The following is a 21,951-nucleotide window of genomic DNA, read 5'->3' as shown; positions in this document are numbered from 1 at the left end:
TTCGCCCCCATAGACACGTCTTCGGGAGCAGAAAAACAGGCAAGGGCGGCAGCACTGCACAAAAACTGCGTGTTCTGACATGTCCAGAGTTCGGTGGGGAAGCAACGCTCCGGGAGCCGGGCTCGATGTGCAGCTGGATAGCTCAACCTGGCGAACACTTTACCAGCATATTTTCTTTGATTCAGCCATTCGGTTTCCGCCAACAGCTGGGTGTGTGCCCATTTGTGAGGTTCACAATACTTTACCTGGCAGGCAGCCTAGTAGACATGGTACTGTTACTTCTTGATCTTATTCCTTGAGGGATGCCTTCATTTCCAGTGGCAACAAGTTGACTTGCTTCAGATGGCGCTGGCACATCTCCCTCGTCCTCCGGCTCATTATCACATAGCTCGCTTTCACTGACGTCGGTTTCAGGCGTGCTTTCACAGATCCCATCTTTCTTGAAGCCAAGCACTACCATTTTCACAGAGACAGAATCCGAGGTCTCGCTGACACGTTTGCCCACTTCGCCAAATTCCGCGTCAAATTCCGCGCAAAATCCCGCGCAACATCCCACGTATAAGTGGCACCGTTGTATTAGACGCAGCAAGAAAATCACGGGGAGAAAGCATGACTTATAGTCCGGAAAATATGGTATATAACATTCGCCTTTCCGATACAGTCACTCGAAATTCACCAACGCTGTATTCTGGCACAATACATACGGTGCAGCCCGTCCCTTGAGTAAGACCCAGACGAACAACCGCCTGATGGGACAAGCATGGGCCCTTAATTTTTCTCACCCAACACTCTTGGTTCTGTCCCTCGTGCAGGACGAGCACATCCGCAACTTCATGGTCACCTTCGACCTGATGGGCACCGACACGTGCGTCGTGGTGGACTACGGTGACGAGTCGCCCAAGCGCGCCTACGGCTCTCGCTCCCAGTGCTTCACGCGATACCGGCCCGAGCAGTTCCAACCCGAAGGGGACCTCGAGAACCCGCTCTGGCTGCAGAACATCTACGAGCGCGGGTTCGACTACGTCTTCACCCTGGTGGCCTTCAACGACATCAGCGAGCAGACGAGCGTGCTCAACTTCACGGTGAACAACGAGCCGTGCAAGCCGCCCGTCATCAAGATACGCAACCAAGTTCTGGACCCTGCAAATGCTACCGTCTTTTACTAGGTACGGCGCCGCTTATAAGTTGCGACGCAAGAGAACACCGAGTTTTGTTACGAGTGCGGTCTGCACCAACCATTCTGAAAATTTTAACGATCCTAAAGCTATTGACTCTCCTACAGGTTGCCCAGGTACATTTCGGGCTAAGTTTTCTTGCTATAGCTGTTTATAATGATATCAGTGTTGTAGCGTTCTGTCGGCCAAGCTCGCCTTCTGGGAGAAAGACTATAGAGAAATTTCAGTAGTTTCATGCGATTCCTTTCACTTAAGGACGGTAGCTTAGATCTGTATGGTAGCTGCGATATTTATCTGCATCCGAAAGTTAGTTTTATAAATAAACCCGACGACATTTTTCTGTACTTCTTCAATTTTATCTAGTTTGTTTTAGTCTGTGTAACAAACCCGCCATGACTGCGTCTATCTTTAGGCTAATACATGATCCTCAGTAAACGATGGTTATCTATTTGCTGACTTACTTGAGTGTTGAAGATACTCTAAGTAGAAAATATTTGAGCCGTTTTAGTATATTACCTTTCTACAATACCAAAACTAGCGTCTGTTGCCGTGAGAGGGGGCTTGGTAAGCCGGAAATGACGCAAGAAATGTAAGGTGGTGACACTGTTTTGAAGTTCCCGCCTCATCTGCCCGTAACGTCATGGATTTTGACGGCGTCTGCGCAGGCTTAGGTCATTCTTTATCGGTAAAAATGGACTACAATGTGTTCTAATAGATCCAAGGACTAAGCTTGGCAAGTTTCAAAAATTTTTGCTGAGTCACAATGGTCAATATAGACAGAAGATAGTTTGAAATATGTGACGCCAAACTGACGTTTCAGTGTGAAAAAAAAAAAAAACTTTGACCTGTATTTTATTTTCTATTAATGAATCTATTATCGTGAAGTTAACAAAAATGGAGCTCAGAAAGAATGCATAATCCGTTTAAACTTCGTGTTTCTCTTCATTGTACTTATAAGAGTCCAAAGTAGGCTTCACCATTGTGCTTCAAAGCTGATCACGGGGATCTGTTCAGATTACACCCGGTCGAGCTGTATACTTTCACGTCCGTCGAGTGCAACATCTCCATCGACGTGACGCGTGCCTGGGAGGCGTTCCTGCTGAACGAGACTGGCGACCCCATACGGCAGATCGACTTGACCATGCTCGACTCACGAACCAAGTCGATGATCTTCCTTCCTGAATTCTTCCTGGAAGCTGGTCTCTACAAGCTGCGCTACAACGTCAACATGAGCGGTACGCTGACGAGATCCCGCTGTACTATAGTGTCCTTGCTTTGTGATTTGTTTAGCAATTACCATGCTTGATAGCGCTCACGCAGTGTTTAGTGTTATCAAAACCAGAGAACCTGAAAGAGAACGTGCCCGCCACATTAGTCGAATTTCGCGCAGTTTTAGCGAGAAATATTGTGGCCAGTATCTGAGAATGTCGCAAGTCAATGATCGCCTACGTTTATGCTTTCAGCACCGAGAGCCAAGCCACCAATGTTCCACAAACGTTTCGCCGAGACCTACATAGAAATGAAGCCGTCGCCTCTGCTGCCTCAAATGTCCAACGGCGCTCAGTCAAGGATAACCAGGGGCTTCCCGCAAACACTCACGCTCAATCCAGGCAACTATTCCATCAACCCTGACGACCCGTCTGATAAGGTGAATATGAAATGTCGCGATGCAGAAAGGAACAAGCTAACGCTTGTCTATGAAGCGCAATGAAGGGAATGATGAACTGTGATTCGTGATCACCCATTTCTGGCTTGCATCTTTGATGCTATCTCATGCCATCTCATCAAATCGCTGTTGTCCCCTCTCTTCGTACAAGTCTCTATGTTGACAGCAGATACACAGATGTCGATTTGATTTCTCAATTAAAGCTTAATTGTGCCCATCAATTAGACGAATTTCTAGGTGAAAAGGGAGCCAATTAAAGGCGCCAGCATCTTGTCAATACCATGTATTACAAAAGTAATTTTCGTCCGTGTGTAAGTCGTAATAACCAGTTTTCTTTTTTATCACCTGCGTCTGCCGTGTGCCGCAGAACTTCAGCGTGACCTGGTTCTGCCGCCGGGTTCCCAACGAGGTCATCAACCGGACGGTGCCGGACGACGAACAGAACGTGACGGAGCCCCTCTACCACCGGCTACGCAGCCTCGCCAACATCACGGCCAAGGGTCACGACTTCGACGTGGCTGGCTTCCTCGCGGCCGAGGACATGGAAGACCGGGGTGGCTGCTTCGGCACAGGACCAGGTGCCGATGCTTATTTTGCGAGGCTTGCAATCATTCTATAACACGATTATTCTCATTTTGAAGCCCGTGTTGACGAGTGCCTACGCCTGAATATTTATTAGACATTTTTATGAACTCTATGTAAATTGCATGTCATGTTGACCGCTAATAAAAGACGAAGACAGAGAAAGAAAACATGAAACGACGACACGGGGCGTCAATTGTCAGGACTACTTGAAAAATGGCATTCGTGAGTTACGTGTATAATGGGATTTTTATTGAACAGTGTACGTGAACGCGTGTATTGGTCGCTTCGCTGGGGTTTCTTTTTCTTTTTATTTTCTTTTGTTTATTTTGTAGACCTCGTATATTTGTATGTTTGTAGCGTGTGTGTGCGTATTTACGAAGGAATCGATAGTTACTATCTCCCAATTGTCTATTAGGATATAACAGACTCCAATGTCGCCTATATTATTACCTGTGTGCAGATATTAAACAAGATCAACGACGAAAAGATAGACATGCGCTGCTTTATACAGTTCAGCACTTTAGTTGCTCAACTCGTTAAAAGTTACGGAAAATAAAATTGAACTGGCTACATCAACAACGGTTTCGTTTGAGCTAATTGGTTCATGCTTACTGTAGCGCAAAGCGTAAATTTTCAATCAGAACACGAATGAGACAACACAACACATGCGCCATGTCTCCTCGTTCAAGTCCTCTTTGTAAAGTTACAATGTACGATGCAGTAACTGGGTACACTGTGTGGACATTAATATATTTTGCGTGCGCTTGTTATTATTATACATTTAGTGCATTTTAATTGTCGAAAAAAACAGCAATATCGGCCGTCACCACGTCTGCAGATAAGACATGTTTCATTCCGAAATGGTTCGCGAAAAGAAAAATGAAGCTGACCCAACAGCGCCGAGTCGATAACTGCGCTAAGCAGCTACATTGCACTTTAACCGTTCGTATGGCGTAGAACCATCAGTAATATAACCGAACAAATGTTTGCGTAAGCAATGCTCAAGATTGGTCTTGACTTAAACGCCGCTCTTCACAACGGTTCACGCGGGTGTGGCGTTTATTATGATGTATCTTGCAGCCGTGATTACGCTGTGGCTAGGCTTATTTAGGCTGCGGTTAGGCTTAGGGTGCGATTCTGCTGTGGTTAAGCGCATCTTAGCCATACTTTATTTTGCTGTACATGCGGTCCTTGCGTGGAGCGGAAGAGAGATTTCAGATTCGCCACTTGCTCTCTCCGCAGGCCGGATCAACATCACTGGCGGAGACCTGGAGTGGAGCACCATAGTGTTCTACAAGCCTAACGCCACTTACGAGATACTGGCCAAGCTTGAGAAGCCGGACCGTCCACCGTCTTGGGGGGCCATACAGCTCGTGCTCATGGAGAAAGTGCCACCTTCGATCAGTGTCCAGTAAGCGTTTTTTGCTGCGCGCTCAACTCTGCTTCGCTCTCGGTCACGCTAGCCGTCATGGTGGCATCTCCACAGGTTTGTTTAGTTATGTTATTTTTCACATTCGAGCGATAAAAAATACGTCAAGATGCCATGCTGGAGGACCAGCACGCTGAGAACTGCGTTCGTTGGCAGCTCGTAGATGAAACCGAATCTTTAAACGTGAAGCTTCAACATGTCTTTTGTTCAGTTTAGCTTGAAACGCTGAATCCGGCGCACGTTCCAGCACATCTTATAGCCCGAAAAATGTCTCTTGGCAATGATTTGAGCTTTTCTTTATTCCATGAAAGAAAACCAAAGGTTACGTATTTTTAGAGCCGGGATATCCCGAGATCAGAAATAGACAAGTCAAGAAATAAAAAACGAAAGCAAACACTTGCGTACGCACAGTATAACATGTCACCTGCATGCTTGCATGCAGGAAGTATCACGTGGGGCACAAGCACCGAAATCATCGTTCTATACTTGGGACAAACCTCGTAAAAGCACAGGAGCCTGCATAAGTCTTCTCGTACATAACTATAAAGTTGAGCAGACTTGAGAGATCATGTGCTCATTTACGGCGACATGCAGATTACAAGGTGAGCTACACTGCGCAGGTGCCAGACGGAGAAGCTCTGCTACCCCAACGACCCTATCGGACAGAAGATCAACCCTGTACGCGTAGGCCTCATCGGGCTATGCATCGAAAACTGTGACGGGGAGATGATCTATAACTGGGAAGTGTTCGGCAGCGACAACCTCACAGAGGTGTACCTGGAGGATGCCAGGGACTACCTAGTCGGTGAGCAGCACAGCTATTCTATGCGTTCGTATAAAGGGGAAAAAAAGAAGGCCAATACAACAAAGGCTACGTCAAATTTGTTGTATTCGTCTTGTAAGACACAGCTTGTATTCGACTTGTAAGAGCACAGCTCTTACGCACCCGTTCCTGTGGCGAACGTCGGCATAACCGAGCGAACGAGCACAGCGAAGGATGAAAGAGCGAACGCGCAGCGCAGGGGGGGGTGAAATACGGCGATAGCGAAGAGAGCGCGAATAGGAAAGCGGAGGTGGAGGGTGCAGCGGAACCATGACGTGGAAAGCGGAGGGGGAGGGGAGGGCGAAAGCGTGAGAAGAAAAGCGTAGCGCCGCGCAAGACGGGCTCTGCAGTGACGATGGCTACAAGATCCCGCCAGGGTAGCACGCGTCGTCTGGCAGGTCTGTCTGCGGCTACTGCTGTGAATCGCGCCCACGCGTCACCCACGCGCTGCCTCTCGCGATCTCCCGGTTAGCGAGGCAGTCGCGCAACACTTCGCTCCGTTTGGCACGTGCCGCACGAGACAGATTGTCCGCGCCAGCCAATATGTCGCGAAATGAAAACACGTATAGAGCTGCGCTCAAATTTTGCATTAGGGAGTATCGTAATCGTCGGTAAATTCTTGTTTTTCGCTTTTGTGTCTGTTTACAGCATCAGGACAATGCTTTCCTCGCGCTCGTTCTTACCTATTCATTCATTACACGTTTTTTTCTCTCCCTGTATATGAACATGTACGAACTCGCTCAGCTTTACTTTGCTATTCTGTTTCTTATAACAGAATATGTAAATAACGATTAGCCATCAGAGCATTGGCAATGGTTTGTTATTGCTCTTTAACGGCCTGAGCCATGTGTTGGCTGCTGGTTGTGCGTACAGTTCATCCGCTAATTCCAGAAGAAAGAAAAGAGACAAATGCGAGAGAAAAAAGAAATGGTTTATTTCATCCTTTTCATTTCTCTTGCCCCTGCATACTTCCACGTAATCACTTTCATTTCCCCAATCAAATTCTTTCTTTTGACGACCTCCCTATATGCAGGCGCCACGGAGCAAAAGATGGCGCTGTCGGACGACTTCTTCAAGGTGTACTACCCGAGCTTCGGCGACTTTGTGGCTCGCCTGACGGTGACCAACCAGTGGGGCGTGAGCGGCATCTCGGACCTGTTCCTGCACATTAACAAGCCGCCCGAGAACGGCATCTGCTCCTTCGAGCCGCAGGAAGGACGTGCCCTCATGGACAAGTTCAAGGCCTCGTGCTCGGACTGGAGCGACCCCGAGGGACTCGACATTGAGTTCTTCGCCTTCTGGGGTGAGACGGTGTGTCGCTGAATAACTAAAAAAAAACATTCCGCTAATAACCATCAACAATGACTGTCAATGACAGCGTTGGCTTCTTCGAAATCCGCTGTAATACCATCGAGTTGCCGATTCAGAATGATTGGATTTTCGCAAAGAAACTTACGCACAATAGACGCAATACCTAGTTTTAAAATAAATGTTCCTTCGGTACAATGCTTACGCAGCCTAACCTCCCCCCCCCCCCCCCACCCCACCCCCCGCAAAAGTTTTCGGAACACGAGATCCGAGTAAAATCTTAATTTAATCGCAGTTTAGGTACACGTCCTCGAACTGAAAGGTGGAGTTAGTACTTCTCTGAACAGTCATCACATTCCTGACATACTTTTGAGACTCTGGGGTTGAGGTCGTAAGAAAATTTACCTCATTCTCATTTCCCGCGCTTCGAAAACTTCTGAAGTCGAGTGTACCTTATCGGTTGCCGGAATATCGGAAAACCGCTAAGCTGTGCACTGATTGTGAGCCGTAACAAAATTGTGAGCACATTACCAGCCCAGATTCCTTTTACCGAGGGCTTACCACCTTCTCGCCGGCAACCTCGCAGTGCGCAACGTGGCCAACGAGGCGTTGACATTCCTGACGTACGGTCCGGACAGCGAGGTGACCCTCGTGCTGCCCTACGGCGAGTACCAGGTGGGCGCCGACGTCAAGGACAAGGAAGGAGCCACCACGCGCGTCAACATGACCACCATCTCAGTGAGTGTTTCACGACTGCTGCGGTGTGAGGCTTTGCTTTTAATGCGCGAGTATTAGGATTGTCAAAGTGGAAACAAGCGTGCGCGTGTGAAATGTGGGAAGCCGGTCACGTGGTAGAGGTAGATAGGGGATGGGCAGAGCTTAGAACTGCCGGTGAACCGCAGCAGACCACCGCCAGTTGCACTTCGTAATGCGGTGAACGATCGAGGTTTAAATCAGGGATATGGGATCACAAAGAGGTGCGGCGTAATGCTAACGCATTCCTCTTGCATTTACCGATAAATCACCACTTAACATTTTTCTCGTGTGTGTGTGTGTGTGTGTGTGTGTGTGTGTGTGTGTGTGTGTGTGTGTGTGTGTGTGTGTGTGTGTGTGTGTGTGTGTGTGTGTGTGTGTGTGTGTGTGTGTGTGTGTGTGTGTGTGTGTGTGTGTGTGTGTGTGTGTGTGTGTGTGTGTGTGTGTGTGTGTGTGTGTGTGTGTGTGTGTGTGTGTGTGTGTGTGTGTGTGTGTGTGTGTGTGTGTGTGTGTGTGTGTGTGTGTGTGTGTGTGTGTGTGTGTGTGTGTGTGTGTGTGTGTGTGTGTGTGTGTGTGTGTGTGTGTGTGTGTGTGTGTGTGTGTGTGTGTGTGTGTGTGTGTGTGTGTGTGTGTGTGTGTGTGTGTGTGTGTGTGTGTGTGTGTGTGTGTGTGTGTGTGTGTGTGTGTGTGTGTGTGTGTGTGTGTGTGTGTGTGTGTGTGTGTGTGTGTGTGTGTGTGTGTGTGTACGCGCGCGCGCACGCAAACGGAAGGATAGTGAGTGCAGGGGGTACTGCAATTTTCTCATTGACACTTTTGCTCTTTATATGATGCTGTTGAAGTTGATTAATTATGTAATTAGGTGAGATACAGAAAATAGTGACTTGCTCCAAGTGACGGCAAGCAACATTACCTTGTTTACGCGCAGCCACGTGGCAGTTGCATAATTCTTTTTTAATTCGGCACAAGGTACGTGGGGCACCCACTATATAACAGCCGCACAAGTGGGAGCTTGAGCAATGTTGCGTGCCTTTCCATACTGACATAATATTTGGTGTCGTGCGTTTTGCATACATACACAGGGACGTAAATGCGTCGAGAAAGAAACGGGAAGAACCGTTACAACAGCGAAGCACATTGTGCATGTGGTCTAATTTATGCAATGTAAGGCACAACGTGTAAGAGCATTTATTTCAAGAAAGCTTTCAGCAGAACGGCACCATAGATTATTTTATGTTGTGCTTCCAATCTGTGACTTTTTGATTCCTGAAGAGCTGACAGCGCCTTGCTTCGTCGTATAGCTGAAAAGACATTTGGCAATGTTTCTTTTTTTATTAACTGGAATAAAAAATGTCGCAGTTTCACCCGAAAGGCGAAGCATCAATTGCGAAAGCAACTTAGTAGAAAATACGGAGTAAGGATAGTAGTTTTATCACCTGTATAGACTTGGACATGGAGCAGCACTAGCAACGCGCAGAACTGGTGTCGACGCCGTCGCCGTTTTGCCCGCGTTCGCACCGAACGCGCGCGGCGTTGGCACCAGGCAAAACTCACATGCACTCCTTGTCCTAGAATTTCTCCCCAATATTAGCGATTTTCAAATTGTCTTCAAGAGCAGTCAGATCACGTTTTTTTACGGCAATGCTGCTCTGTGTTTTCTTACTTGCGCAGACGTACCTGCCCACCCGGCAGGAGTTCGAGCGGTACCTGGGCGAGCGTTCGCTGGACAATGCGGACGCCGCCGGTGACCAGGCGCGCATGAACCAGATGTCGCAGGCCATCACGTCGCTTATGAACGTGCGCCTGCCCGACGAGTTTGAGAACGAGATCAACTATTCAGGTGGGTCCCTGACTGTCTGCCAAGAAGGCTTAACAGTGCGCCCGTGGCCGGGGCTTTTAGAGAGCGATGCGATGCGGCACAGCCACAGCTGTTGCTGGTGGCCCGGAGGGCATTGCTCCGAAGCTGCCGCCATCGAGAAAACGGCACCGGGCCGTTGACAAATTTCCATGAGAGCCGTTTACGCCACTTATCAATCTCCGTACCCTCGTGCACATATTAAAAGCCTTTCCAGCTTAAAGGAGCACTGAAAAGCAAAATAATTTGAGATGCATTAGTAAATTATCCTTTTACTTGACGCATACGCATACTTTTGACGCATACATTGAAAAGTCTGATAAGTCAGAAAAGATGAAAAAGCAAACTACAGGTGGTGACGTCACATTTAGGTTTCCGCGCCAGCTTGTGGTAGCGTAAAAAATGGTGAAGACGTCTGGTGAGCCTAAACAATGTTTTATCAGCAAAGATGGACTACATTGTGCTCTAGAAGCGCCGAATGCTGAACTTAGCAAGTCTCAGGGACTCTTAATAAGCCGCAACGGTCATATACAAGAAATTGCTTTGATATCTGTGACGTCGTATTGACGGGCATATGCTGGTTCCGACGCGAAATTCATGAAGTTAAAGCTTGACTTTCATGTTATCTTCTAATATAATCAACCTGTCACCGCAAAATTAACGAAAACAAAGTTTTCTCAGATTACTGTATCAGTCTAAGCTGATTTCGTGCTTCTCTATGGCGACCATTTCACCACTGTCAGGAGTAGATACTTAAGTTGACTGCAGGACAAAGATCTCTCCCAGCGACCTGCAGTTACCTGTGGCAATACTTTCGATAACACTAAAGCTAGCCGTAAGTGGCCAGAAACGCCATAGAGATTAAAAATATGAAGGTAATTACTTCAATGACGGCAGACGTTGACCGCCAAAGACCTTGAGGCGCACGGTTGCCTCCTATGGCGCCACCTGTACTTGTAAGGTGAGCTTGGGGCCTTACGCAGACCCTGCGGTGCTGGACCGTGAGCTGGAGGAGCAGACCCTGCTGAGAGCCAAGATGGTGCGCTCCGTGTCCTCCATCATGAACGTGGACACACTGAGCAGCCTCGAGCAGGTTGGCAGCGCCCTCACCGCCATCGCCGGAGACGGAAGTGGCGTCGACAACGAGGGAAAGGTACAAGCGAATGGTTATTGAGGGGGAAAAAAAAAAACAGCGCATAAAACAACGCCAACAAAAAGAACGAATGACAAGTTTTCAAGAATTTCGTAGCAGCCTAATCTCATTAGGTTTCACTCACTCACTCTTCAGTGCCCATTCAACCTTACTAAGCTCAGCATATAATTTGTGATACATTGAGCTTGACACCTCAAAATTCTAATTTAAAGGAGTCTAGACACCAAGTTTAGAGGCTATATTGACTATATATACAGGGTGTTTTTACGAAGACATTATGATATATTTATAAAATAGCCATTTTTAAATAAAACAACGGTTCCTTCGGAGACATACCGTCAGTGGCGGTGAGCATGAGGTGACGACGGTTGATACATGGTAATTAATCAATAAATAACAAATATTAATTATTTGCGTTTAAGCTTTTAATTTCAGCGGGCTCGTCGTAATGGGGAAATTGAAGCGAGCCATATCAACTTTTAAATCTAGAGAAATGCGCTTACCCGCGGAATTGTGGCATGAAGAAATTCGGCTGTCAGAGCGCAATGCCGCGCCCCTCGACGCGACGTTCTGCTTACGTCACCCGGCAGCGTGCAGTCAGCGTGCTGCTAATAAGGCTCCGTGCTCCTCGCTGTCGTCCCCCACAATGGCGTGCGTCATAACGATCATCATCATCATCAGCCTATATTTATGTCCACTGCAGGACGAAGGCCTCTCCCTGCGATCTCCAATTACCCCTGTCTTGCGCTAGCGTATTCCAACTTGCGCCTGCGAATTTCCTAACCTCATCATCCCACCTGACTTTCTGCCGTCCTCGACTGCGCTTCCCTTCTCTTGGTATCCATTCTGTAACCCTAATGGTCCACCGGTTATCCATCCTACGCATTACATGGCCTGCCCAGCTCCATTTCTTGCGCTTAATGTCAACTAGAATATCGTCTACCCCCGTTTGTTCTCTGATCCACACCGCTCTCTTCCTGTCTCTCAACGTTACTCCTAAGATTTTTCGTTCGATAACGATGCCGTGGTTTTAACACGTAAAATACGAGCATTTCCTTTTTTTTATTTTTCGTTTTTGCAGGAGGTGATCATCAAGCTGCTGAAAAAGACCGTGTCGCTCGCTTCCAACTTGAAGGTGGAAGCGCCCCAGCAACTTCTAGACTTTTGCATGTATGCTGTCGGCACCATGGGAGGCATCGTCTCGGTGCGTACATACACCACGAGGTCACGTGGGTGAACTACTGCAAACAATGTGATGGAATGCTATGACAGGTCGATGAAACACAGCGTGGCAGATTGGGTAAAACAATGTAATCGAATGCTATGACAGGTCGATAAAACGCAACGCGGGAGATTGGGTAATTGTGTGCCTGATATTCGGAAAATCCAAATCGCACGGGTTAATAATTATCAAAAGCGTGCAACGCTGGGCGAGTTGGTTCAATGGGGTTTATATAGGTTAACAGCGCAGAAACGGAGACTGACAGTAAAAGCAGTGGCTAGCAGGTTTCATTTTCTGCGCTGTTTAGCTTCACGAGCTTATACAATCACAACCATATGCTGAAAGCTATAACACTGCAACAAATGTGCCCCTGTGCGGCCTAATCAAATGTGCATACATTTGAATTGGGCAAAGCCAAACAAGTGCGATCTTACAATTAGGTAGTTGACCTTCGCGACATAAGGAGGGCCTTGTCACTGTATTATTGTGCAATATCAGTGACTTGAGAATGCGTATGGAATTTGCATTAATGTAAGAAGAACGCAGTTGTCGCTGGAACTGCTCTTGCACCAGAGTTGACTACTACACAGTTGCGACTGCATTCATTTGAGGTGACGTTTCTTGCAGCTTGGAATAGTATACGACCAGCTAATTCTATGCCACCGTGGTTTGCTGCGTCGTGGAGCAAGCGGTAGATCTTGCGTTTGTGAAACGTCAGGACACAAAAGGCTCACCCGTCGAGCCTCCATTCCGTGTTGGTCTGTCGGTGAACACAAACCCGACCTAATGCTTTATTCGGCTACTTAGAAAATTCGCTTCCAAAGACGTGCATCGATAATTTGCCAGCACACGATATTGACAAGGTTAGGCATTGTCAAGGTATGTTCTGGAGTGAAAGCTCATGTGGTTCCGTTGGCTTTCGGACTTTCTCTTTTAACGTAGTGTGTCCGCGAAGGTGTGCATATTACGCATCTTGTAAATTAATGCAGTTCGTATGGGGCGCTCATCTTCCACACGGATTCGTGATGCGGATTCTTCTGGCCATGTATTGCTTGAATTTACGCATTCATATAATGTCTGAATGCCGGCATCAGATTTAGAATGTTGCGAAATACATGAACTGCTTCATAAGATGTTTAAGGTCACATTATTATTTTTAATTGCAGTGGAATACATGCTTTAGCGCTTAGTTCCGCTTTATTATATTTTGCACTCAAAAAATATATGCAGATTCAACGCACATTTGCAGTCTATGTGAAGCTTTTTTCGGGAAGTGGTTGATTAAATTGAATACTACTGATTACCTTCAGTACAGCGTCTTGCAGCAAAGTGAAAACGTTCACCCGGTTCCAGGCATGTCTGCGAGACGCCGAGACCCTTCACCACGCCACCTAAGCGACCGTGCATTACACCCTCTCCTCGATGCAGGAGACAGTGCTTACTCCGGCATCGACCCGCATTGCTATGACACGCACTGTCTCCAAATTCTCCAATGTCGAACCACCGAATAGAGTGGGCCGGCCGATCCTGGAGATAGTGCAATCGTAATAGTGTACTATCTTTAGTATTGGTTCATTTTGCTCGAAAAGAAACAGACCCCGCAAACGCGTCATACCCCGGCAAAGCAGGCATAGAAATATTTGATTTATTAAAGCAATTATGCTTCTCATGGGGCATGCTTATTGCAGTGAGGATATTATTTACCGTTTGTTGTTTCACCGCGTAAATCTTCGGAGAACAGTGCCGTTAACCAGCACATTTGTAGCGGTAGTGCAGACGGGACCACATATAAGCCAATTTGTTATACGAGTGTTGTCCTGTGTGTGAGCTATTCGACAGGACAGCAGCGTGAACCACGGTGAGCAAAGTCCGGGAGGGCTCGCGAAGACAGGTTCGCGTTGAGAAAGTTCCCGCATCACTTGGCTCATGCAGACACGCTGCGAACTGCGTGGGAGCACCTACAAAGTGAGAGGGAACGCCATATTTGGATACCGCAGTGTTGAGTACCCTTCAATTTTGCCGTCACATAAAAACTCAACTCGTGGCCATTTCTTGAACATGATATATACAGGGTGTTTCATTTTAACTTGGGCCAATCTTTTAAAAAATTCGTCGGCCCTTCCACTCCGTGAAGATGGTTAACCAGCGAAGCTGAAACATGCGGCCCCGGTGTTTATCCCTGGGTTAATCCCGAGGACTCATTAAAGTATTTCTCAATTATGAGGTTACACACACGTTCGGCTGCAACGGAAAGATTGGCGTCACTGACGGTATGCCCGCAGTCCGCCATTGTCGCTTGCGTTCGATATCTCGAGTTTGCTCGGCGTTGTGGTTATAGCAGCATTCGCCCACCATTGCCGCTTGCGATTCTTCGAAATTTAAATGCTTATAAATTAAATCTGTCCGTTACGTGAGACAATTAATTGCTCATACCGCCTTAAGCAATGGCTCATACTCCCGTAAACGCGGCCTCCCCATTACGACGACAGAAGAGAAGTGAAATTCTACGCTGGAATGATGAGCGGCAACGCAGCCAGCTATGGAAGAAGGCGACGACGACGAACGCGGGAGCAGTGGCACGAGCGCTTGCCGAGCACGAGCACGAGGGGCGCCAACTAGCCAGCTGCGGAAGAAGGCAACGCTCGAGCCAATGATGATAGTTTCCTGTACACAGGCGATTTCGCCTAGCCATATATGATTTCGCCTAGACATATAAAGATTCGCTTTAAAATATGCAAATAATACGTAGCTGGACAGAACCGAGGTAACGTTGTTTGCGATTGCTTGGAGATACTCAGGTTATTTCTTGCATTCCTCCTAATTAGATAATTACTCTTAATTAATTATTCAACTTCACAGCCGCTCGAGGCGCTTTGCGTGTACTCGCGGGCTTCTTTCAGGCTCGGAGAAACACGTTTATGCAGCACGTATTGAGCAACAGAAAGCTGTATCTGGAGTTGAATTTCAAGTTGCTCTATGATTTTCTCATTGACACATTTAATATAATTATAATATTTGTGAAGCTGAATAATTAATTAAGCGTGACTATCTAATTAGGCGATATGTAAGAAATAATCCGAGTATCTCCAAGCAATGACAAACAACGTTACCTCGGTTCTGTCCAGCTACGTAGCACTTGCATATTTTTGAAGATTGGCCCGAATTAAGTGAAACACCCTGTATTTTTTAGTACGAACAAGTAAGCAACTATTTAACATGAACATTTGTCGATGTTGTGGCTGCAGTATCGTTGAGTTGTTCCCTTTTAATCACGTGTGCTCTACAATATGAAAAAATGGCCCGTTCTGCGACAACGCGTTACTTTTTTTTTTTTTTTTTGAATCACGATGGCTTAGTAAAGCTGTTTTCTCCGTTGTCACGTATCACTCCACGTAAGACACGAAGTCACGTAAGACAACAAAAAGATGATTGCCCTGGTAACTTCGTAGTTTTGATAATTTTCTACCATTATCACACACACACAGTTTTGTACAATGTCATTTCCATTTCAAAAGTTATCAAAACTCGTGACCACTTTCTCACATTTCTCTTGTAGCATACCTAAACACTTCATTTTTTTATTCTTTATCACTTTTGTTTTTTGCAACACCGAGTTCAATTACCTTGGCCGCGAGGTAGTTGATGTGGCTCATGGACGTGGAACGCGTCGGGGTCCGGCTGCTGCAGCAGTTCTCGTAACACCAGCCTTGACTGCACCACGCTTCTTCCGCAGCTGGTCCGAGCTCGCCTTAGCAGCAACACGAAGGCAGCACCAACAAACAAAGCGCAGATAAACAAGTAACACTACTTTTAATTGGTGACTTCACAGGAATCAAAGAAAGAAAAGGCGTAGCCGGCTGGCAGCATCTCTGAAGTAGCTGGCTGTCTCCACATGCTTTCAGCGCTTTGGCTGCGGTGTGCCTTTCAGTTGGCCAAGCATCAGTGCCACGATGGCGTTGAAGGTCATCCCGGAAAAGCCGCCGTGGGTCCGGCGCAACTGGTCTACACGCCTGCGGATTTCTTGGTCCGTGTAGTTCGGCTGCTTCTTCTTGATCATCTCTACCGTCTTTGAAATCAGCAGCTCCGTCTTGGTCTTGGTAGGGCATCTTCCGGAGCCGCACTGAATGTCCGAGCCCGGAGCAGCGGCCTGCCTCTTACGTTCGGGAACTTCAGGAAACTCCGGCACCGGCGGCCGCTTTGTCGTCCTCCTCAACTTACTTTCAATCAAGGCGGGCACTGGCCGGGGTCTCGGGTCGACGACCTGCGCGCGCGGTTTATCCTCGGGCTTGGGACGAGGTGGCGGAGACCTCTGACGCAGCAATCGCCGTAGTCGTGGCTGCGCGCTCTCGTGGGTGCACGCCCCGTCCGTGGCGGTAGGCTTGCGATCGTTCAAGGTGGTACGGCTGCTCTTTACCTTTGCCGCACTACGCAGCGGTTCTGATGGTGGCCTCTTGATTAGCTTCACGACCTTCATACGAAGCTTCTGCATCTCGCGTGCATGGCTCTCATCGAGGTTTTTCAGCCTCTGTTTGAGCTTCGCGATTTCGGCCTCTCGCTTCGACAGCGTCAACTCCAACTCGGCCATCTCTGTGGCGTCCCATTCCTGTGTCTGGACCTCGGCGTCGCGCGTTTGCCGCGCCACCTGCCGGGCTCGTGGCTGACAATCGGAACGTGAGGGCACCTGGCTGCAGACATCCTTCATTCGGTAACGTTGGTGGTTTTCTTCGTCTCCTTCCTCTCCATCCATGGCAGACTCGTAAGAGCTACTGCTAGATGAATTGGTGCGTGCTCGCCGAGGTCGGCCGTCACGAGCCACCGCGTAATGGCGTCTGCTGTCATACTTCATGGAACAAGCCAAGCGCGACACGGCTGTAGCTCCATCCCTTACGAGGGAGGAGCAGCTGCTCTCCTCGTCTTCGTCGCCGGGTTCCTCGTAGTAGACGAAGGAGTAGAGGTCCTCATGCAGCACACGAAATCCTGGCCGTTGGTCCAGGAAGGCGGTCAAAGTGCCGTACGCTTCGAGAATGAGCTGAGCCTGCGAAGCGCTCAGCGCCTTCAGCAGGTCCTCCTCCTGGGAAGGGCCGTTCTCCTGCAGGAGTTCTCGCAGCTGCCTTACGATATCAGCCACATCGGAGTCGGTGACAGCCTTCGGATATGGCTCTTCATGCACGGTGCCCTCTGCCCCTCCAATTAAACCTGTTTCATTCTCGACAACTTTGGAAGTGCTTGCCTCGCATTCGTTCCTATCCGAAGGCTTGGGGCTATGCGGTGATGACCGAGCGTCGGTCGTGTCACTCGGCGTCGCAGTTGGAGTAGTGGGAAGCTCACCTTGCGGACAGCGCTTGGAAACAGGTGGTCTGTGTCCGGCAGCGTCTCCCCGACGTTCGTCTTCGTTAGCACTCTGCTGGATCGTGAGTCGGCCGAAGAGTTCTGGAAGCTTTGCTTGCATATTGGACGCCGCGTTCCTGGTACCGCTGCTCGGTGAGCCGCACGATAGCTTCGAATGTGACTTCCTGCGTCTGGCGCGCTTTGGAGCTGGGACGGTTGACATGTCAGGAAGCTGGTCGCGATCTGATGGAACGAGCGAAGCTCCGGGAGCGTTCGTCCTGGCAGCCTTACTCCGACGGCAGACGTGGAACGATGAGACCGCGAGCAGAACGCGCAGCTCGCGCCCGGAGCGTGCAACCTCTGGGCACGTGTCCCGATGCCGCTTCGGCTTTCTCTTCTTCGACAGACGCTGGTACGCTCTTCGTTGCTCCGTTCCGGCCGTTTTTCTATACAGCGACAAGGGCGAGGTGACGGCATCACTAACCATGGCTTGACGACTACCTTGACGCTGATGGTATTCTCCCATTTGTAACATTACCCTACAACACCGCTGTCCAGCAAACCACTGGCTACTCTCTATTTTTCCTTGTCTACGGCCGACATCCAACATCTGCCCTCAACGTTCCTTTCTTTTCTGGTCCTCTAAACACCTAATCATTCATTTGCGACCAGTTTGTGTCTCGTCTTGTCCAATGTCGCCCCCGTGCTTGCATGAACACCGATGCGAGCCAAGAAGACCGCAAGAGTCGTTGTGATGCCACTCACCGTGCCGTTTTCTACCAACCCTGGCGACGATGTACTGCTGTGGACCCCTGTGCGAATGCCTGGTTTATGTGAAAAGCTTCAATCTCGGTACATCGGCCCCTACGAAGTCATAGAACAGACCTCACCAGTGAACTACCGCGTTACACCTGTTGATACACCGACTGACCGACGCTGCCGCGGGACAGAAATTGTTCATGTTTCCCGCCTCAAGCCATTCCATCTAGCGGCCAGGCTGGCCGCTTCCGTCCACGGGGGCAATAAGTGTGAGCATTTATATTAAGGACGTCATCTTTCTCATCTGTACATAACCATCACCATCGCTTCGGTTGTTGATTTTCGGCGCGCTATAGCTCGTGCTTTGGAATAAAAGCGTCGGTTAAACCGTTGCTTCTCAGTATATATGATGGCGTCGGTGATGGCATGGCGTCTGATTGTTTTACCCCTACGAATATCAAGTCTTCTTTTAGGCCATACAGAATTTTCATAAATTGCCCAAAGAGGCTGGACATTACTTGTATGAAAAGTCAAAATATGTAATAAACGATTTAACGAAATCACACAAATTTTATTTTTAAATAATTAACGTATGGCACATATTATAATCTGCAAATTGTAGCCGGTGAGTTTGCAAGGTATACATAATTAAAGCGACTTCTGAGGATGCGCCGGTTTCGAGATATGGGCGGTCAAACTTTCGGTAAAAATGCAATTTTGTTTCACTTACTTTTTTTTAAGAGAACGTCGTTTTATTCATTCAAGCGCAAAAGTAACTGCGCGCCAGTGTACTTCGTAGTCAACTTCGGGAGTTAAAATCTCGAAACTGGTGTCATCCTCAGAATTTGTTCCAAATAGATACATCTTGCGAACTCAACGGCTACAATCCGTAAATTTCAACTTGGGCAGTAAAGTAATTAGTTGAATAGTTAATGAAAACAGTTTTGCTAATTAGTCCATTACGCATTTTCATTTCTCGTGCAAGTAATCTTCGACTCGAGTCGGACACATGCACACACGCACAAACATACACTCACAAACACACCTGTTTCCATACCGATGGTATAGTGGTAAACAGAGAATTGCCTATACTGAAGGTGGTGTAATGCCACAGCGCCTTTAATCACTAGCTGCGAACTGGAATGACGAGGCACGCTGACGTTGTGTAACGCATGCGCCAACCACCTCAAATATCTAGCTTTCGTATTAGAGGAGAGTTTTACGGTTGTTATTCAATCGTGCATTTGCGTCCGTTCGTGGCATAATTGGTCTATTGCGCTGGATTCCCCTCTACATGATGCGTAATCCTTTCAAAGCCGCTATCTACACGCTATCCAGAAGATCACATGATTGCACTGTCTGCATAGCCGGCTCGCCTTATACGGCAAGAAGTCGACAGAGCAGACGCGCGATTTCTTCTTCTTTATCTTCTTTCTGAGAAAGAAGAGATAGAAAGATTTGCTTTAAATAAAAAAAATGTTCCATTTGAAGGCGCATATTTGTTGCACTGAGGATATTTAGCTGCCTTTTGTTTTTTCACTACGTAGTTCCGTATATAGCATAGCTAATTAAACTAATTAGTAATATAATTATGTGCACATATTGCAATTGGTAACTTTAAGTCGCGTTGTGGTAAAGTCATGTCTGCTTAACGGAAATCTAAGCTCGTGCACTTTCGAGCTATCCGTCCTTCTGATGTGCTACAAACACATTGGCGTTTCGAGTTAAGTTTCCCAAAATCGTTCCTCTATATCAGTTCGGAGCGATCTTAATCGGAGCGTCAATGCACATTTCATCACATTTTTTTAGACGAATGTTTTGAATGTGGTGCCACTCTCGTAATTTTATATGACTTCAGTACAAATAATGTAGGTGACATACTGCGAAGGCGTACGTCGTGTACCATTATACCTTGTACATAGTAGTATTACCTGGACGTGTAACTTAATAAGGACGAGTCAGCGTACGCGCGACTTAACTGTCCCTTGCTTATTTCCCTCGCCTTCCTTACTGTCTCTCTGTGAATGGTAGCCCAGCGGGACCCTCTCCTCCCCCGCCCCCACACCCCTTCGCTATCTCTTTCTATCTTTCGGTGAGGCTGTTCTTATAACTTGGGGAACGAGTTAACTAAAGTTTATTAACTATAACAGCCGACTCTGATGTAACATACCTTCCCGTTCCTCAGCAGTTAAGAAAGCAACCAACGAGCAATAACGTTTTTGCCTTCCAGCGCATGACTCAGCAACTAATCTCGGGCATAGTGATGCCCACGGACCGAGCCAAGGCCGTCAACATCGAGTACGACACGGAGATCGCGTTGGAAGGGGAGCCCGAAAAAGGTAAAACAAGGCCTCGGCCATGCTGGCTGCGTTTGATCAATGCGGCAGTGGCGTATCGCATTTATTAGCGCGTCGTAATAGTACATCGTAACGCACGGCGGAGAACAAACGCGCGTTCTGCGCCGTGCTCCCTGAAGGGCTGCAGAATTAAGCGTCTCTTTCCTCCTTTACAATCTCAATTCATCTTTCCTCCATTATAAATCACCAAATATGTAGAGCAAACGCGACTTCATCCGCCGGGCGAAAGTACAGTGCCTAGAATATACTTAAGTATATTATACTGTATATTCTAGGCACTGTAGTGAAAGGCCGATGGGGGAGGGAGGGAGAGGGGAGGGAGGGAGGGGAGGCGACGTTTAGCTGAGGCACCAAATGCGTATTTATATAAAAACGTTGGGAGGCGAGAAGGTGATAAAGACTTCCGACGCTGCTCGACGAGTGTCCCGTTCTGATCTCGTCGAAAACCTCCGAGTCGCCGCCCCAGAGGCCCTGGCAACAGTCCCCAACGCCGCGCGCGTTCGGTGCGAACGCGGGCAAAACGCCGACGCCGTCGACAACAGTTCTGCGCGTTTCTGGTGCTGCTGCATGTACAAGTTTATACAGCTGATAAAACTACTATCCTTACTCCGTATAGCTCACTACTAAGTTGCTATCGCAATTGATGCTTCGCCTTTCGGGTGAAACTGCGACTTTTTAGGAGCGAAGCTCCTTATAGCGGCACCCGTTCCGTCCCCGTCGTAGTAGTAGTAGTGTGTAACCAGTCTGAGAAAAATGTAACCAGTCTGAGAAAAAAAATTCCGAAGTTGTGTCCGTAGCGCGGAATCGAACCAGGGACCCCTCGCTTCCGAGCGCGCGGCGTTAGCCCACTACGCCACGAAGCGCACATGGACAAACGCACCACGATGGCAATAAATACCCAACATTAACGAAAGGCCGCGTTTCTAGCGCGTTTCTAACGCGTTTGTGCTAGCGCGTTACGGCCCGTGTAAGAAGCTGGTGTAAGACGCTGTGGCCTCTCCGCCTTACCTTCAACGCGTTTCGAACGCGCTGCCCAAGGCGGTGGCAAGTCAAGTTCAAGTCGAGGAGCGTTTATGAATACGGGGGGTATACTCTCTCAGCAGTCATGTGATGGCGTCGGCAAACGCGGTGCACGTTCCGGCATGTGTAAATGGCTGCGTAAGACGCTGTGGCCGCTCCCCTTACTAGAGAGTACTGCACGTTTCTAACGCGTTTGTGCTAGCGTCGCCTTAAGCGGGAGATCCGATGATTCCCTCCGGAGCTTCGCCCACTCATCATCATTCACCCCGTGGATATGCTGTGATTTTTTTTTTAACACAAAAGTGTTTTATGCCGGGGTCCACCAAGACTTCACTGACGTATTTCCGTCACGGAAATACGTCATAGAACATAATACAAAGAAAGAAACCAGAAGAAAAAGTTCCACAAACATGCAAAATTTGGAAATCGAACCCACGACCTCTCGGTCCGCGACGATAGATCGCCGAGCGTTTAACCCATTGCGCCACAAACGCATTTGCAGAGAGCTACACAGACGCGCC

The 21,951-nt window shown here is 48.1% G+C and overlaps 1 protein-coding gene across 1 annotated transcript in view; it reads left to right on the top strand.

Moving 5' to 3' along the window:
• The first annotated feature begins 2,125 nt into the window (after nucleotides 1-2,125).
• The window catches only part of LOC119452963 (polycystic kidney disease protein 1-like 2), a 55,479-nt gene continuing 35,653 nt past the window's right edge, over nucleotides 2,126-21,951 (top strand). Inside the window, exons 1-11 of the mRNA XM_037714924.2 lie at nucleotides 2,126-2,410; nucleotides 2,639-2,823; nucleotides 3,209-3,419; nucleotides 4,669-4,837; nucleotides 5,476-5,660; nucleotides 6,712-6,981; nucleotides 7,573-7,724; nucleotides 9,408-9,576; nucleotides 10,575-10,744; nucleotides 11,826-11,948; nucleotides 20,284-20,392. Coding sequence (XP_037570852.2) covers nucleotides 2,317-2,410; nucleotides 2,639-2,823; nucleotides 3,209-3,419; nucleotides 4,669-4,837; nucleotides 5,476-5,660; nucleotides 6,712-6,981; nucleotides 7,573-7,724; nucleotides 9,408-9,576; nucleotides 10,575-10,744; nucleotides 11,826-11,948; nucleotides 20,284-20,392 — 1,837 coding nt within the window. The 5' untranslated portion in view covers nucleotides 2,126-2,316. The remainder of the gene's footprint in view (nucleotides 2,411-2,638; nucleotides 2,824-3,208; nucleotides 3,420-4,668; nucleotides 4,838-5,475; nucleotides 5,661-6,711; nucleotides 6,982-7,572; nucleotides 7,725-9,407; nucleotides 9,577-10,574; nucleotides 10,745-11,825; nucleotides 11,949-20,283; nucleotides 20,393-21,951) is intronic.

Source organism: Dermacentor silvarum, chromosome 5 (genome assembly GCF_013339745.2).
Source record: "Dermacentor silvarum isolate Dsil-2018 chromosome 5, BIME_Dsil_1.4, whole genome shotgun sequence".
Lineage (NCBI taxonomy): Eukaryota > Metazoa > Arthropoda > Arachnida > Ixodida > Ixodidae > Dermacentor > Dermacentor silvarum.
Note: the sequence above shows the minus strand (reverse complement) of the source record. Positions and strands in the feature narration are given on the sequence as shown.